At 47.0% G+C, this 17,500-nt stretch overlaps 1 protein-coding gene across 4 annotated transcripts in view; it reads right to left on the bottom strand.

The window, feature by feature from the left end:
- The window catches only part of anapc1 (anaphase promoting complex subunit 1), a 95,056-nt gene that overhangs the window by 46,632 nt on the left and 30,924 nt on the right, over positions 1-17,500 (bottom strand). For all 4 annotated transcript variants that reach the window (XM_076083142.1, XM_076083144.1, XM_076083143.1 and 1 more), the window contains exons 46-53: positions 15,076-15,153; positions 14,909-14,976; positions 5,230-5,368; positions 4,978-5,064; positions 4,598-4,693; positions 4,252-4,441; positions 2,967-3,098; positions 1,147-2,837 (exon numbers count right to left, since the gene is read on the bottom strand). In XM_076083142.1, coding sequence (XP_075939257.1) covers positions 2,695-2,837; positions 2,967-3,098; positions 4,252-4,441; positions 4,598-4,693; positions 4,978-5,064; positions 5,230-5,368; positions 14,909-14,976; positions 15,076-15,153 — 933 coding nt within the window. In that variant the 3' untranslated portion in view covers positions 1,147-2,694. The remainder of the gene's footprint in view (positions 1-1,146; positions 2,838-2,966; positions 3,099-4,251; positions 4,442-4,597; positions 4,694-4,977; positions 5,065-5,229; positions 5,369-14,908; positions 14,977-15,075; positions 15,154-17,500) is intronic.

The following is a 17,500-nucleotide window of genomic DNA, read 5'->3' as shown; positions in this document are numbered from 1 at the left end:
TTTATTTAAATAAACCGTACGTCCTGTCCTGTTGTCTCTCCGTCTCACATGTACAGTCTCTATATTCAGCTCAGATGCTTAACTTCTGTCTCCAACCACATAAAAGAAGGAAACAGGGGCAGGGAAACCCAGAGTCACTCATTATGACACTCTCTCTCTCTCTCTCTCTCTCTCTCTCTGAGTCTGAATCAACCAATGTGTTAAAGCTGCATTCTCTCTAGTGTCCAGCAGGGGGCGACTCCTCTGGTTGTATAGAAGTCTATGAGAAAATGACTCTACTTCTCTCTTGATTTATTACCTCAGTAAACATTGTAAACATGAGTTTATGGTCTCAATCTCTAGTTTCAAGTCTTCTTCAATACAGCATGATGTTCATTTAGTACATTATGGTCCATTTAGAGTCACACAGACCATAAAGCAGGGGATGCTTTAGGGCGGGGCTACACAGTGATTGACAGGTCTCTACCAGAGACGTATACGGCGTCTCTACGTCACTCCTCCTCAGTCCAGATATGGTCTTTGGAGCCATTTGGATAAAATGAGACAAAAACTAATTGCAGTATGAAAAAACGTGCAGATCAAACATTACAAACAGCATCAGTGTCTGGAAGCACAGCGACTACTGAACTACACGAAATCTTCATTCGTCGTCACTTTTTAATGATGTTTTTGGAGTCTGAATTGTGAGGCTGCAGAGTACAACCCTCGTTTCCGACCGCACCTGAATGCACCACTGACGCTCAACATACAAACGTCATCTGTCGATGAGCGTCACATTTACAAAAAAAGAAACCAATCACATGAATATTAATAACAATAAAGAGCTGCTCCTCCTGTCAGCGTGTGGTGCGTTCACGGGTGCAGCAAACGCAGGACAGAGTTAGACTCGCAGGTGAAGTCATTGAAGAAGTCTTAAGAGAGACGAGAGGAAGAGGAAGAGCGGGTTACTATCTATGACTGACACCGCACACTTCCTCCTGGCGCTGCACGAGAGAGTTGCACGAGCTGCCAACATCAGTCAGAAAGAAAAGAGTTGAAGTTCAATGTGCAGAGTTGAGTTTTTTTATATCAAAGTCACGAGCTGCTTCCTCGTTTGCTTTATGAAAAGAGAGAAAAGTTTAATTCATGAGAGAACATCTGACTCACCTCAACACTTCTTCTTTAAATCAGCTGCTCCAACACTCACTGACTTCATGTTGCCCTGAAGAGACTCAACCTGTCTGTCCTCTGTCTGTCCTCTGTCTGTCTCACACTGCTGCACCATTCATACTGAAGGGACAGAGAGGCGTTCAGGGAAATCAGTTAGTACTTTTAGTTTTGTTACGGTCACACCCACCTCCTGTCAGCCCCGCCCCTCTGTGACTCAGCACGCACGCACGCACGCACGCACGCACACACACACACACACACACACACACACACACACACACACACACACACACACACACACACACACACACACACACACACACACACACACACACACACACACACACACACACACACACACACACACACACACACACACACACACACACACACACACACTCTTCTTCTCTGTTTATTCATTATTCTACATTTTAGAGCATTAAAGTTGTATTTTCTTATCTTTTCTCGTCACTTGAAGGCAGCGAAACAACAAAAAACCTTTAATTAATGAGATCATTTAAAACAGACTTTATAAATGTGGCTAACGTGAGCTGTGGATTAAACATGAGCTGTAAAACCACAGTAAAACCTCTAAACACAAGACGATCACAGTAAAACCTCCACAAGCGGCTCCAGTCATTAACGGTGCGTTCATGGACCCGTGGGAAAGTCCCACAGTGTTGGGTTTGAAAGCTGTTGGCTAAACACAACGCTGACATTCAGCTGCAGGAGAGAAGCAACAGCATGGAGAAATAAAGGGCCGATAGGAGAACCTGTGAGCCCTTAAAGGGACAGTACTGATGTACGAGGTACTACTACAGTCACAGTTTTACATTCAGAAGGTGGAGTTTGGAGAAACAGACTTGATGCATGCTCTCCTCAAACACACCAGACTCATTGATAAAAACAGTGACTGTACCTCTCAGGACGCAGCAGCAGAGCAGCAGCTCCTGAGAGTCCTGAGACGTAGAATCACTGTTTCTATCAATGAGTCTGGTGTGTTTGAGGAGAAACACATCATGGCTTCAGTTCCCCGTCAGACAGAGAGGTAAATATTCTAGATATAACGTACTCTTAAAGTGACAATGAAGAACCTCGTAGTTTATTTGCAGAATAAGTTTATTCCATCTCATCTGTGGAGGACAAACCCAGTCCACCTTTCAAAGGAAGTCCACCTGCTGTCTGCAGGGTTACCCAGAAGAAGAGAATAAAAGAAGAAGAAGGAGGAAACCCAGAGAGAGAACAACGACATCCTGATCACACACAACAGACCACAGTACTCATGAGTACTCATGAGTAGTGCAGGTACTCCTCTCGTTTATTGTCTTCTGGTCCTCGTCTGGTCCTCATGTTGGAGTGCTGCACCTTTACTGCAGCGTAAACCTTCCTCATGTGTAAACAACCTCAGTAGAAACACTATCTTACAAAGTGTGATATTAGTGATGAGAGGCTGAGCAGCAACAGTCCGTCAACAGCAAAAGACACGACTTCTGTGTGGGGGTCACCCTGCTGCAGGTAGACCGGCCCTCTGGGACGCGGTCTGGATCAGAAGGCCTGCAGAGGGAGGCCCGGCACACTGTGGGGTCCGGATGCAGGACCCAGCAGGACGGGAACCAGCCTCAGCAGGTCTCTGAGAGGGATCCGCAACCGGCTGCTACGCCACACCAAGTCCCCCAGAGAGCTGCAGCCTGCAGGGACAGAGGGCGGGGCTTCAGACGCGTCTCTTAGAGGATCACAAACAAGCTGAGCTAACGTTAGCATCACACGTCTGTGTGTGTGTGTGTGTGTGTGTGTGTGTGTGTGTGTGTGTGTCTCACCCTCCAGCTGTGTGTGTGTGTTCCTCAGACTCGGGATGGATCGGTACACCAGGAAGCTGGCCAGCATGATGGACTGGGCGGCCTTAGGGAGGGCCTCGCCCCTCATGTAGGACCTCAACACGGCGCTGTTGTCTGGGAGAGAAAACACAACGTTTTAAATGTTTGATAGTCTGTTTGTTCACCTCCAGCTGTGTTTCTGTTCACACAAACAACACACGCTGGTTTATAGCTCAACAGAAGGACCAGACGGACTGTGCGGTCCGGTTCCCAGAGTCCCCCTAAGACCTTAAACCCTGGTATATATTTGGTATATATTTAAGTGTATTTAAGAAATAGTACCTTGCTGCAACATATCACGTTACCATGACCAACGTTATATCACGTTATGGGTATTTTACCTCTTTGTTTACCTTTGTTTTTAACGTGACATCGGTATGAATTGTGGGTAATTCCTTTAGGCAAAGTCTGCAGGAATGTGAACTTACGTAAAGTGTTGATGAAGAAATCAAAATGTCTGAGAGATTCAAACAGACAGAGAAACATGGAGAACAGAAACATTCCTGAAGCCGGAGGTTTGTTCTGTTCGTCTGCAGGAGACGAGAAGCTTCACATGACCGTGAGAACACGCTTAAAACCGCTGACGTAATCAAAGCCTCGTCCAAATCCTCCACCGGTTTCCCACGCCTCTCCCTGTGTGTGTGTGTGTGTGTGTGTGTGTGTACATAATTATTGTGCTGCAATGGAACAAATCCAGCCTGTAAACATTACTCAACCTGCTGCTAAACAACTTTAACTTTGTGTCTCATGAAGAAGAAGAGAGGCTTCTTTAAATGTTCAGAGCAAGTGAAGCTGCATTCTCTCTAGTGTCCACCAGGGGGCGACTCCTCTGGTTGTATAGAAGTCTATGAGAAAATGACTCTACTTCTCTCTTGATTTATTACCTCAGTAAACATTGTAAAACAGAACAGGAAGTGACCATATCTGGACTGAGGAGGAGTGACGTAGAGACGCCGTATACGTCTCTGGTAGAGACCTGTCAATCACTGTGTAGCCCCGCCCTAAAGCATCCCCTGCTTTATGGTCTGTTTGACTCTAAATGGACCATAATGTACTAAATGAACATCATGCTGTATTGAAGAAGACTTGAAACTAGAGATTGAGACCAACTCCTCCTCCTCCTCCTCCTCCTCCTCCTCCTCCTCCTCCTCCTCCTCCTCCTCCTCCTCCTCCTCCTCCTCCTCCTCCTCCTCCTCCTCCTCCTCCTCCTCCTCCTCCTCCTCCTCACCTGTGAGCCAGCGGTCCAGCGCCACGTCCACCATGTTCTTCATGACGGGCAGGAACTCGGAGGTGAGCAGCGCGTCGTGGCGGTTGGCCGGACCTCGCTGCACCCGGCTGTCCCACAGCTCCACCACCAGACGCATCTGCCACAGAGGGAAGGTCTGCAGCAGGTCGCCCCGCCGCAGAGCGCCCACCGCCTTAAAGAGACAGCGTCCGTTAGTGCAACCTGGTTAGTCCCAAAGCACCTCTGACACCCACAACGAAGACGTTGTGGTCTTGGTGGAAGCTATGCTGTGTTCACACCAAACGACTACATACAAAGTCAATGCACAGACGGTATTTAAACGTTTTACCTGCTCAATAGCGATGTAGGTGGGCAGCATCTCTGGACATTCCTGCGTCACACATTCGTACAGCATGGCCGAGAACAGCACCAGAGTATCGTCTCTCTGCAATAAAAACCTCACGGTGAATTTGCACGCAAGCAAACGGATTGAATTGTTTTTCCTCATGTGTGTGAGAGAGTTCCTGTTTCATTAATTGCAATTCTTCATTTAAGTGTCTAAAATGACCAGACCTGTGTTATAAGTGTGGTTGAGTTGTTTACTTATATTATCACAAATGTTCCAACAATGTTCAAACAGAATAATCTGTAATTCTAATGAAGGTAACGGAGCGTTTGATCAGCAGACATGAAGCAGAGAGGCTGCAGTGACAGTAACGCTGAACTTACGTGTTGAATCTCTTCAGATGTTTTGCAGAAGAACTCGGCGAAGGAGACCAGGGCGGGCTCTGAGGTGAAGGTGGAGATGGATTCAGGCTGCAGACGACCAGCAGGAAATACACGGAGCAATTATTCACATGGAGCAGCGCGTGAGAGGAAGTGTAGAGGAACAGAGGAAAGGACACGAAAGAGAGTGAGGAGAGATGAAGGCATTAGTGTGTGTGTGTGTATGTGTGTGTGTGTGTGCGTGTGTGTGTCCACCTTGAAGGCTCTGACCCCAGAGGACCGGTGGTTGACGGTTGAGGCCAGCAGGCTCTTCCAGCCCTGGGGGTCGTCTTTGTAGGGCAACTGACCGGCCCGGAGTTTAACGTACAGAACCCCGTCTCTGGAGAGGATGGACCTGACAGACCGCCACACGTCAACACACGTCAACACACGTCAACACACGTCACACGGTTTCTTTTGAGAGACTTCACAAGTTTCCTTTCCTGTCTTTGTTCAGGTTATTCTGGTTCTTTTGAATTCATTTGCATATTTATTTGTGATTTTTAGTCAAAAAAAACTTTTGCTTCATCATGTAAAACACACGAGCAGCATTGTCTGGTTCTGGTTTATAAATATCACTTATATCACTCTCTAAGGAGAGACGAGAGGAGAGGAGAAGAGAAGAGAGCAGAGCAGAGGAGAGGAAGAGAGGAGAGACGAGAGGAGGAGAGGAGAAGAGAGGAGAGACGAGAGGAGGAGAGGAGAGGAGAGGAGAGGAGAGGAAGAGAGGAGAGACGAGAGGAGAGGAAGAGAGGAGAGACGAGAGGAGGAGAGGAGAGGAGAGGAGAGGAAGAGAGGAGAGACGAGAGGAGAGACGAGAGGAGAAGAGAAGAGAGCAGAGAGGAGAGGAGAGGAAGAGAGGAGAGACGAGAGGAGGAGAGGAGAGGAGAGGAGAGGAAGAGAGGAGAGACGAGAGGAGGAGAGGAGAGGAGAGGAGAGGAGAGGAGAGGAAGAGAGGAGAGACGAGAGGAGGAGAGGAGAGGAGAGGAGAGGAAGAGAGGAGAGACGAGAGGAGGAGAGGTTTGGTTTTTAAAAACCTTTTATTTCACTATTGCAGTGAAAACCAGAAACACGCTAAATCATCACTTAATAATCAGAAAATCAATAAAATAAAACAAATAACCAAAGAACAAATAAACAATCAATTTCAATGATCAATATGTTCAGAAGTTCACCACCAGCTCTCCACCAGCACCCACTGAGCATAAAATGCTCCCAGTAGTCCATCTGTCCCTGAAGGCCTGTAAATTGTCCACTGTCTGGTAGTAGGTGTGTTCCACCCTGAGTCGGGCTTTCAACAGTCCCTCCATAACTTTCACCGGATCTTCATTACCGGCACCCCGAGCCCGATTCTTCCGTGTCAACCAGATGGCCAACTTGGCAGAACCAGATAAAAAGTTTACCATTGTGTGGACAGCCTTCTGTTTTGAGCAGTATTTTGGACCGAAGATGAACAACATGAAAGAAAACACCTGTCCAAGACCCTGAAACCATCTTTTTAACCATTCAAAGAGTGCTGAGAGCCGAGGACACTGAACAAACAAGTGTTCCAGGGTCTCAGTCTGACCGCAGAAATAACACTCCTCCCCAATTTGTGGATCCAGGTGTGCCCGGTATCTGTTGGTGGCTATAGCTCCATGTACAACCCTCCACTGGAGGTCTGCTGTCCGTTTTTCAACGGGCAGCTTGTACATGCACCTCCAGCTGCCTCTCGGGGAAGAACCTGGGCCAAAGAACTCGGTCCACCTCGACTCTGTCAACCCTGCCAGAGAGCGGAGGTTCACAACCTTTACACAGATTTCATAGATAGCTTTTTTCTCTACTGCCTGAAACTTGTCCAGGTGAGGGGTTGTGAACGTCAGCAGCTTGTTTCCTCCCCCCTGCCAGTCCCCCACCGCTGGGGCAATGAGCAGAGTGGGGGGGGGTGTACTCACTCTCTTCATCCCATTGGTCAGACAGAGTACAGTTTCCTGCAACTGCTCTCAGGCGTTGTGGCAGGGCGGCACAGACCTCCTCCACTATTCTATTGGTCAACCTGACAGACGTGATGTTAGTGTTCTGTCTGAAGGTGACCATAGATGCTGCTGTTAATGACATCTTCACCAAATGTCCCAGTTTAGTGCAGCCGGCTTCTCTCAGACGCGTTCTTAGGCTGGCAGACTGCAGCGTTTGGGTTCTAATGAAGCTGTTGAAGAACAAAGGTTCCTCCAGCAGCCACACACCCGGAGTCTCATCAGCTTTACGTGAAATGTTAAAAATCTGCCACGCCTGCAGAACAGAGCCGTAGAACGGCGTCAGCCCGGCCAAGTCCACTTCCTCAGGTTGTAGGAGAAAGAGCTGCTTATCATATCCCAACCACCCAGCTCTCCTCAGCAGCAGTCGAGCCGTGTCCATCCAGCTGGGGCCACAGCCATAGAGCAGCTTCTGTGCAGTCCGGAGTCTGAAAGAGGCGATCCTGGACTGGATATCGATGAGACCCTGCCCCCCCTCTGCCACAGGCAGATAGAGAGCTGCTGCACGAACCCAGTGCCGGCCGGACCAGAAGAAGTCCACGACAGACCTCTGTATCTCTGCTATGAGGCCTCCAGGTGGCGTCAGAGCGATGAGTCTGTGCCACAGAGTCGAGGCAACCAAGTTATTAGCAACCAGAACTCTTCCCCTATATGACAACTGGGGTAGTAACCATCTCCACCTAGAGAACCGAGCACACACCTTCTCCTTAACTCCCTCCCAGTTCTTTTTCTCAAAAACCTCAGAGCCCAAAAACACACCCAGCACTTTTAGACCTTCTTTTCCCCACTGAAGACCTCCAGGCAGATGAGGCACCGTCTGATGTCTCCACTGTCCCACCAATAAAGCTTCAGATTTTTCCCAGTTCACCCGTGCAGATGAAGCCCTCTCATAAAGAGACAAAACATCCTGCAGACATAGAACATCTCCCTGGTCCCTGATGAAGATGTTTACATCATCAGCATACGCAGACACAGCGAGGGGACTACAAAGACTGGAGGACCCAGGCAGTGACAGACCACTGAGCCGACTTCTCAGCCTGCACAACAGAGGCTCAAAAGCGAGGCTGTATAGTTGTCCTGAGATAGGACAACCCTGCCTTATCCCTCGCCGTACAGGGATCGGTCGACTCAGGCCAGCTCCCATTTTTACCATACATTCAGCACCCCTGTACAGCAAACCCACCCAAGCCAAGAACCCATCACCAAGCCCAAAAGCCCTGAGTGCAGAAAACAGATATGCGTGACCCACCCTGTCGAAAGCCTTCTCCTGGTCTAGTGAGACAATACCAACATCTACATCGTGGAATTTACATACATCAAGCACATCACGGATGAGAAAGATATTGTCCATAACTGTTCTATCTGGGATACAGTAGGTTTGGTCGCTATTTACAACCACTTCCAGGTAGTCTCTTAGTCTGTTAGATAAGGCTCTGGAAAGCACCTTATAGTCTGTGCAAAGCAGGGCCACTGGTCTCCAGTTCTTAAGAAGGGCCAAGTCGCCCTTCTTGGGCAGCAGAGAGAGAACTGCCCGCTGGCATGAAACAGGAAGTGATCCTGTTTTAAAACATTCCATCAAAACAGAGTGTCTCTCTGGAAGCCCTCCTCAATGATCTTTATGTTGGCTTCAAGGTCTTTAACAGCAGACTTGATTATAGCGGTGGCGTTTGAGGTGTACTGCTGGCAGAACACACGGATCTGCGCTTTTCCGACCTCCCACCACTGTTTCAGAGAACTGAAACGAACTTTTTCAGTTTTCCACTGCTGCCAAAGAACCCCAAAGCTCTGACAAAAAGTGCTGTCCTGTAGAAGTGTATTATTAAAATGCCAGTAGGAGCTAACCCTTTCACCTGGTGAGGTTATCAAGCCTAAACTGACGAGGTGGTGATCAGAGAACCCAACTGGACTGATTGTGCTGTTCTTCAGTCTGGAACTGAGACTGCGAGAGATGTAAATTCTGTCCAGCCTGGCTGCACTAATCCTGTCGTTGCTGACTCTAACCCATGTGTACTGTCTGTTTAGTGGGTGTTTTATTCTCCACGTGTCCAACAGATCTCAGGCCATGTCCACACTACTCCGTTTTTACTCCGTATTTGCTACGTTTACACTGAGCGGCCACACTACGCCGGAGTTTTGGAGCACCCTAAACGGAGGAATCTGAAAACTCCGGCGAGGTTGGAGGTATTTGATAACTCCGGGGTTGCGTTTGCGTGTGGACGGTCGGATACGGATGTGCTTAGAAAAAATTACGCCCACACCCGTGTTCGCTACTGGATTGGTTCTTGGCAACCATGACGTCTCCGTCCCTGATTCGTCACACTCACTATCACGTGACCCGTACCCGGAAGAAAACAAACTGGGCTACCAGCGATTCATTTCAACATGGATAACTAATTGCAAGCGTTGCTGCTAGCACAACAGCTAGCAGCAGCTATGCAGTAAAAGTCTGCATTTCTGTGGAGGAAGCAGCTGTTATTGATCAGCCCTATGGAGCAGCTCGTTGTTTTTAGATTCTAATGAGAAGACACGCTGCTCTAACGTTTTACTTCTTCCGTTTGGTAGCCTTGAGAGACCTTAGTCTGTAAGTATGTATTTATGGAGCATGAAAATATGTACGTAGATATATTCTATTCGCGTGTTTAGTATAACATTTGTGTTGTATTAAATGCTAATCGCGGTTAGCATTTCTCCATTGGCGGTAATGTTAAAATGAGCTTAGAAGCTAGCTAGGCGGACATGTTACATGCTGGCTATATCATGGATTGTTGTTTTGTATTCGTGTAATGTGTATAGGGACAGTTTGTAAAGCCATATTTCATATTGTGCTTCCACAGTTTTACAAATAAAGATTCACACTGAAGTCTTGAAACTCTTCTATGGATTCCATGGTCTTTATTTCACGGATCTACTGTTAGCGATCTGCTAAGCTTTCCTGCACGAAGGAAGAGCAGAATAGAGTGAGAGACGTGTGTTGACCACATGTATGGACCCATATTCTAGTAAACGTTTACATGTAAGTGTTGATTTTAAAGTAAATTTGATGTGAGAGAGAGAGATAGACCCGCACCGCTGTAATGCTAATCGCGGTTAGCATTTCTCCATTGGCGGTAATGTTAAAATTAGCTTAGAAGCTAGCTAGGCGGACATGACGTTCAGAGCTACTAGTGAGAACAGACATCAACAACACGGAGGAAACGAGTGAGAGACCACATTGATGGACCCATAATCTAGTAAACGTTTATGTGTAAGTGTTGATGTTAAAGTAAATTTGGAGAGAGAGAGACAGAGCGAGTATTTTTTTTTTTTTTAACTAAGCAAGCAATTTCCTGTTTACACCGTCACGCGCATGCCCAGTGTAGTTAATGGTCACGTGCTGTCCGCCTTCGACGGCTGCCGTGTGGACGCAGATCAACTCGAGAATGATGCTGAAACCCCCGTGTGGACGGAGATCGTTTCTATTTGACAAATCTGCATCCAAGGAGAAACGGAGTAGTGTGGACAGGGCTTTAGTGTGTGATGACGTTGTGGAGACTCTGAGCTGACTGCGGGTGTGGTTCCTCACTATTCCGGTCTATGGTGAAGTCTAGAGTACAGTTAAAATCCCCTCCGATGATCAGTTGCTCCTGATGGCAGCTCTGCAGTTCATTTTGCAGCGTAGTAAAGAAGCGTGCTCTTTCTGACCCCTGATTCGGTGCATATATGTTCACGAAGCAGTAAAGCGAGCTCTCTATCTCTGCCCTCACCATCAGCAAACGACCCTTCACCACCTCAGTGACTGACAGGACGGTTGCATTAGCTGCTGTTCTAAACAGCACGGCTACCCCGGCACTAAGATTGGTGCCGTGGCTCAGGGTGCATGAGCCCTCCCACCATAAACCCCAGTCTACTTCATCTGATGGAATGGTGTGAGTTTCTTGCAAAAAGAGGATGTCCAACCTTTTTTGATTTACAACCTCCTGTATTAATGCTCTTTTATGCCCGTCCCGCCCACCATTGATGTTTAAAGACCCTAAATTGAAGCTCTGCATAGAAAGGTCAGAGGATGGAAGGAGGTAAGACAAGATAAGAAGTAAGCAGTGGAAAGTGGAAAACCCCGTGTGACACATGATCATGTTAAACTGTCTTAGTTTTTTGAACTCTTCCACTTTTCCTTACTTTCCTCAAGGTTGTGATGTGTTTCTTTAGGCGGAAGCGCTTTTTTCCATCTAAAAGGTCCAAACTCACCTTTCTCTGCGCCACGCCAACAGATCGTATGAACTTCTCAATGTCAGGGAAATAATCACTCACTTTTGCAGATCTATTGTAAGTTACATCCAAAAATGAGTTTATTTCCTCTAGTGAATACAGATCAGTGCCTTTAATGCACGTTTCAGAATTAGATGCAACATCTGATTCACTCTCATACTCCATGTCCTCTCCCTCACAAGACAGCTGGCTGTTGGACACAGACCCTACACTCTGTGCTTCATCTAAGGCTATGGTGAGATCTCCACCTGCAGAACCTGTAGCTGCCTCTTCACACACTTTTACCGACTGTGGTGGTGCTTCGGTACCAGATGTAGTGAGGTTCTGCGCCACCACAGAAGCCTGCTGGTTGTAAGACTGGCCCTGATCCTCCTTATCAACATTATTGTTATCAGCAGAAGACGAAGAAGCGCCGCCGACCGCACCTGCGGGAGCCGCCGCGCTTCTCTGCTGCTTGTGCGGACACGCGAAGCGTTTGTGTCCTACATCTCCACACTCAAAGCATTTGATCTGTCCCGAGCTAGCGTACACCATGTATGAACCCTCCCCGTGTTTAACCCTGAAGGACACCTCCAGTGTTTGTGTAGGTGACTCCAGGAACATGAAGACCTGCCGCCTAAGAGACAGCACGTGCTTCAGTTTGGGATCCTTACACCCCAAACTGACTGTTTTAAATCCGCTGGCAAACTTTCCAAACCTGCGCAGCTCATTTTCTAACAGCTCGTTCGGTATAAACGGCGGAACACCGGACACGGTGATCCGCGTAGAGGGCACTGAGAGCGGAGAGACCTGCACGAAGCTGTCCCTGATCAACACGCCGCTCTCTATCAGGTTGTGGACATAAGCTTCGCTCACCACGAACACAACCACAGCTTTATTCATCCGAGATGCAAAGGAGAGTTTGTCATGTCCCACCTGCTCTCCGACAGCCAGCAGCACCTCCTCTACTGACACGCTGCTATCCGGTGGAACTACCCGGACTCCCTGCCGGATTGACGGGCGTGGCGTCTCGGAGGACGCCATCCTCCCGAACAACACCAAACACCACTAATCACACGTTCTGCCGATAAATACACTGCTCAGTATCTCACCTGATCACGTGCAGAGACAGAGGAACAGAGGAACAAATCCCAAAGCAGTGAAAATACAATCAAACCTCCGCGACACTCTCACGTCCACCACTCACACTCACACACAACCGGAAACAGAAACAGAGGAGAGGAGAGGAAGAGACGAGAGGAGGAGAGGAGAGACGAGAGGAAGAGAGGAGAAGAGGAGAGTAGGAGAGGAAGAGAGGAGAGACGAGAGGAGGAGAGGAAGAGAGGAGAGACGAGAGGAGGAGAGGAAGAGAGGAGAGACGAGAGGAGGAGAGGAGAGACGAGAGGAGAGACGAGAGGAGGAGAGGAGAGACGAGAGGAGAGACGAGAGGAGAGGAGGAGAGGAGAGGAGAGACGAGGAGGAGAGACGAGAGGAAGAGAGGAGAGGAAGAGAGGAGAGGAGAGAGGAGGAGAGGAGAGGAGAGGAAGAGAGGAGGAGAGGAGAGACGAGAGGAGAGACGAGAGGAGGAGAGGAGAGACGAGAGGAGAGACGAGAGGAGGAGAGGAGAGAGGAGGAGAGGAGAGGAGAGGAAGAGAGGAGAGAGGAGAGGAGAGACGAGAGGAGAGACGAGAGGAGGAGAGGAGAGACGAGAGGAGGAGAGGAGAGACGAGAGGAGGAGAGGAGAGACGAGAGGAGGAGAGGAGAGACGAGAGGAGGAGAGGAGAGACGAGAGGAGGAGAGGAGGAGAGGAGAGGAGAGGAAGAGAGGAGAGACGAGAGGAGAGAGCAGAGAGGAGAGGAGGAGAGGAAAGGAAGAGAGGAGAAAGCAGAGAGGAGAGGAAGAGAGGAGAGGAGAGGAAGAGAGGAGAGACGAAAGGAAGAGAGGAGAGGAGAGAGCAGAGAGGAGAGGAGAGGAAGAGAGGAGAGACGAGAGGAGAGGAGAGAAGAGAGCAGAGAGGAGAGGAAGAGAGGAGAGGAGAGGAAGAGAGGAGAGACGAAAGGAAGAGAGGAGAGGAGAGAGCAGAGAGGAGAGGAAGAGAGGAGAGACGAGAGGAGGAGAGGAGAGGAGAGAAGAGAGCAGAGAGGAGAGGAGAGGAAGAGAGGAGGAGAGGAGAGGAGAGGAAGAGAGGAGAGACGAGAGGAAGAGAGGAGAGACGAGAGGAGAGGAAGAGAGGAGAGACGAGAGGAGAGACGAGAGGAGAGAGCAGAGAGGAGAGACGAGAGGAGAGAGCAGAGAGGAGAGGAAGAGAGGAGAGACGAGAGGAAGAGAGGAGAGGAGAAAGCAGAGAGGAGAGGAAGAGAGGAGAGACGAAAGCAGAGAGGAGAGGAAGAGAGGAGAGGAGAGGAAGAGAGGAGAGGAGAGGAAGAGAGGAGAGACGAAAGGAAGAGAGGAGAGGAGAGAGCAGAGAGGAGAGGAAGAGAGGAGAGACGAGAGGAGGAGAGGAGAGGAGAGAAGAGAGCAGAGAGGAGAGGAGAGGAAGAGAGGAGGAGAGGAGAGGAGAGGAAGAGAGGAGAGACGAGAGGAAGAGAGGAGAGACGAGAGGAGAGGAGAGACGAGAGGAGAGACGAGAGGAGAGAGCAGAGAGGAGAGGAGAGGAGAGACGAGAGGAAGAGAGGAGAGGAGAAAGCAGAGAGGAGAGGAAGAGAGGAGAGACGAAAGGAAGAGAGGAGAGAGCAGAGAGGAGAGGAAGAGAGGAGAGACGAGAGGAGAGGAAGAGAGGAGAGACGAGAGGAGGAGAGGAGAGGGGAGAGAGGAGAGGAAGAGAGGAGAAGAAGAGAGGAGAGGAAGAGAGGAGAGGAAGAGAGGAGAGGAGAGGGGAAGAGAGGAGGGGAGAGGAAGAGAGGAGAGGAGGGGAGAGGAGAGGAAGAGAGGAGAGACGAGAGGAGAGGAGAGGATAGAGGGGAAGAGAGGAGAGGAGAGAGGGGAGAGAGGAGAGGAGAGAGGAGAGAGCGGAGAGACGAGAGGAGGAGAGGAGAGGAGAGAGGGGAAGAGAGGAGAGGAGGAGAGAGGGGAGAGAGGAGAGGAGGAGAGGAGAGAGGGGAGAGAGGAGGGAGGGGAGAGAGGAGAGAGAGGAGGAGAGGAGGAGAGGAGGGGAGAGGAGGGAGAGGAGAGAGACGAGGAGAGGAGAGGAGAGAGGGGAGGAGAGGAAGAGGAGAGAGGGGAGGAGAGGAGAGGAAGAGAGGAGAGGAGAGAGAGGAGGAGAGGAGAGGAGGAGAGAGGGGAGAGAGGAGGAGAGAGGAGAGGAGGAGAGGAGAGAGGGGAGAGAGGAGGGAGAGGAGGGAGAGGAGAGGAGAGAGGAGAGGAGGGAGAGGAGAGGAGAGAGGAGAGAGAGGAGGAGAGGAGAGAGAGGAGGAGAGGAGAGAGGGGAGGCTGGAAACATGTGAACAGTTTAATATTCATAACACATGGAGTCGACACTTGGAAACATGTTGGATATAAAGAAGTTCAACCTTTCTTTATGATTGATGTCATCATAACTGTTGTTCTCGTTCTCTCTACTTCTAGTCATCGTGTTGCTGTTTCCATAGAGGAACAGGACTTTTACTTTGAAATGAAAGACAACTTCCACTCTCTGTTACTCAGTGTAGCTCTGGACTCACTGTAGATGCTGTGTTTCTCTGCTCAGGTCCACAGACAGCTCCCAGTACCTCGGGCCCTTCACCTTCACCTGAGACCAACAGGTGGAACACAGAGTCAGGATGTGCTTCAGGAGATCGTGTGGGTTTGATTTATCTGCACATCGTGAGGGTGATGGAAGGTTCTTTACCCGTTTGAGGAGGTGCAGCTCGGGCAGCATGGTGGGAGCCATCAGCTCCACCGTGGTCTCTTTGTACCACTTGGTCTCCTGACATCATGACAACAAACGCACACAAAGAGCTTCACAACCTCTCACAACATCTATCCAATCACATTAGCCAATCAGAGAGAGGGAGCCCTCGCTGGGAGGCATCGTCTGATTGGTCAGAACATGCACGCAGTAAAAGCTGAAAAGATTCTGTTTTCAGTCATTGTTTTGAATGATTTTATTGTGTCTTTGAGTTCAGTTTAATCTTCAGCTAGTTCAGTAATAGAATGAGGTTTTTACAGAACAGAAATATTTGACTGACTGACTGACAGAGGTTGAATCCCTGGTTCATGAATGGAGTCTGGTGTGTTTGAAGAGTAAAGAAAACAGCTTCAGTTCCCGTCACAAAGGTACAAATACCCTAAATACTGATATTGATTATTTTACTTTACTTTGCTGCCGTGCAGGTACTTTGTCTGTTTCTACTGTAGTAATACTCTGACTGTGTAGAAGTACTTTATACAACCACACTACCGTCCCTTTAAACCCACTTAATGTCCTGTGACGTCGTCGGTTCGAGTCTCTCCTGAGACTAAATAACTAACTCATTAATGAGATCAATGTGATCTGGGTCACATCTTATAAAACTCTGCCTTCACTTCTACTCCTCAGTGTTTCATATCTTATATAAATATATATTTATATAAATATATATTTATATAAATATTTATATAAATATATATATATATATAAATATATATTTATATAAATATTTATATAAATATATATATATATATAAATATATATTTATATAAATATATATATATATATATATTTATATAAATATATATATATATATATATATATATATATATATATATAAATATATATAAATATATATATATATATATAAATATATATAAATATATATATATATATAAATATATATAAATATATATATATATATATATATATATAAATATATATAAATATATATAAATATATATATATATATATAAATATATATAAATATATATATATATATATAAATATATATATATATATATATATATATATAAATATAAATATAAATATATATTTATAAATATATATATTTATATATATATATAAATATATATATATAAATATATATATTTATATATATATATAAATATATATATAAAGGTCAAACAGACACAACGGACTTCCGCTCACTGAAAGCTTTAAAGAAGACTTTAGGACTCCTTTGTGAAATGAAATAATAAACGTAATAAAAGGCTCCATCAGCAGAAGTGGGCTTCTGAAACAGTCCCGTAGCATAAAGAGAAGCAACCACACCTCTGTGAGGGAGTTCTCAGCACTGCTCCTGTAATTCAGCAGCTATTAAAGAGTTGAGCAATGCACCGTTTAAAAGAGTAAATATAAAACACTATGAACCCTCTGCAGCTATTCTCATCGGAGCTTCTGGTTCCTGCTCCACTTCACTCTGGACGTCAGACGTTTTTTTACATTTCTTACTTCTTTGTCCTCTTTGTCCTCGATCTGACCCACACTATGAGGGTCTATGGATACAGATGATAAACCATCGATGGGTTCAGTCACTGCTAGTTTAATACTCAGCTTCTTCATGGAGTATGAAGACGGCCTGAAGTTATCTTTCTGCCATTTCTACTCCTGATATATAAAACACAGAATACGTTGATATTTTAACAATAGGTTGTGTGTATCTGTGTGTATCTACAGACTCCAGGAGGACGAGTAGGAACTATGAACTATTTCAGCTGCTTAAATAGAAAAACGTGCTGCTCTCACAATCAGTGGTGACGGATTCATCAGTCGGTGGATTGAAGCCGATTAAAGATAATCTGTGTCGGCTGTTGTCTGCGTTCTCGAGTTAAAGTCTGCAGACAAACCTGCTCGTGTTTGTTTGTTTGTGTAACTGTGGGAGTGTGGATGCTGCTATCTGCTGCTAGTAGTTGTAGTTTTTTAAACGTTTAGTTGTTTGATTTCCTGTAGACATTTATATTACATATATATATATATTATTTAAAGTACACTGCAGAGACAATGCAGACTGAAGCCTGCTTCTGGACCGCTAGGAACCTTTAGAGGTTTAGACCAGGGTCTAGGGACCAGGGTCTAGGGACCTACAGGCTCTGGTTTGGGTAGTAAGAAAGCTGCTTTAGCTCGTGAACCGCTTCATTGATAAAGAAGGAAGTAGTCCAGTATGGACTCAGGGAGGAGGGAGACGTGCTCTCTTTCTTTAGCAACATTAACATAAAGTTTGGCTCTGCTTTGAAAAGAAAAAGTAATATTCTGATTTCTGAAGCTGCTCAAAACGTTTGTTGGACGTTCCTCTTGTGCATATTGTACTTTACAGCTCCTGTTAGTGTGTGTGTGTGTGTGT

The sequence above is a fragment of the Anarhichas minor genome, unplaced genomic scaffold, assembly GCF_050575085.1.
Source record: "Anarhichas minor isolate MPS153535 unplaced genomic scaffold, ASM5057508v1 ptg000122l, whole genome shotgun sequence".
Taxonomy (NCBI): domain Eukaryota; kingdom Metazoa; phylum Chordata; class Actinopteri; order Perciformes; family Anarhichadidae; genus Anarhichas; species Anarhichas minor.
The sequence above is the reverse complement of the archived record's forward strand: the minus strand, read 5'-3'. Positions and strand labels throughout refer to the sequence as shown.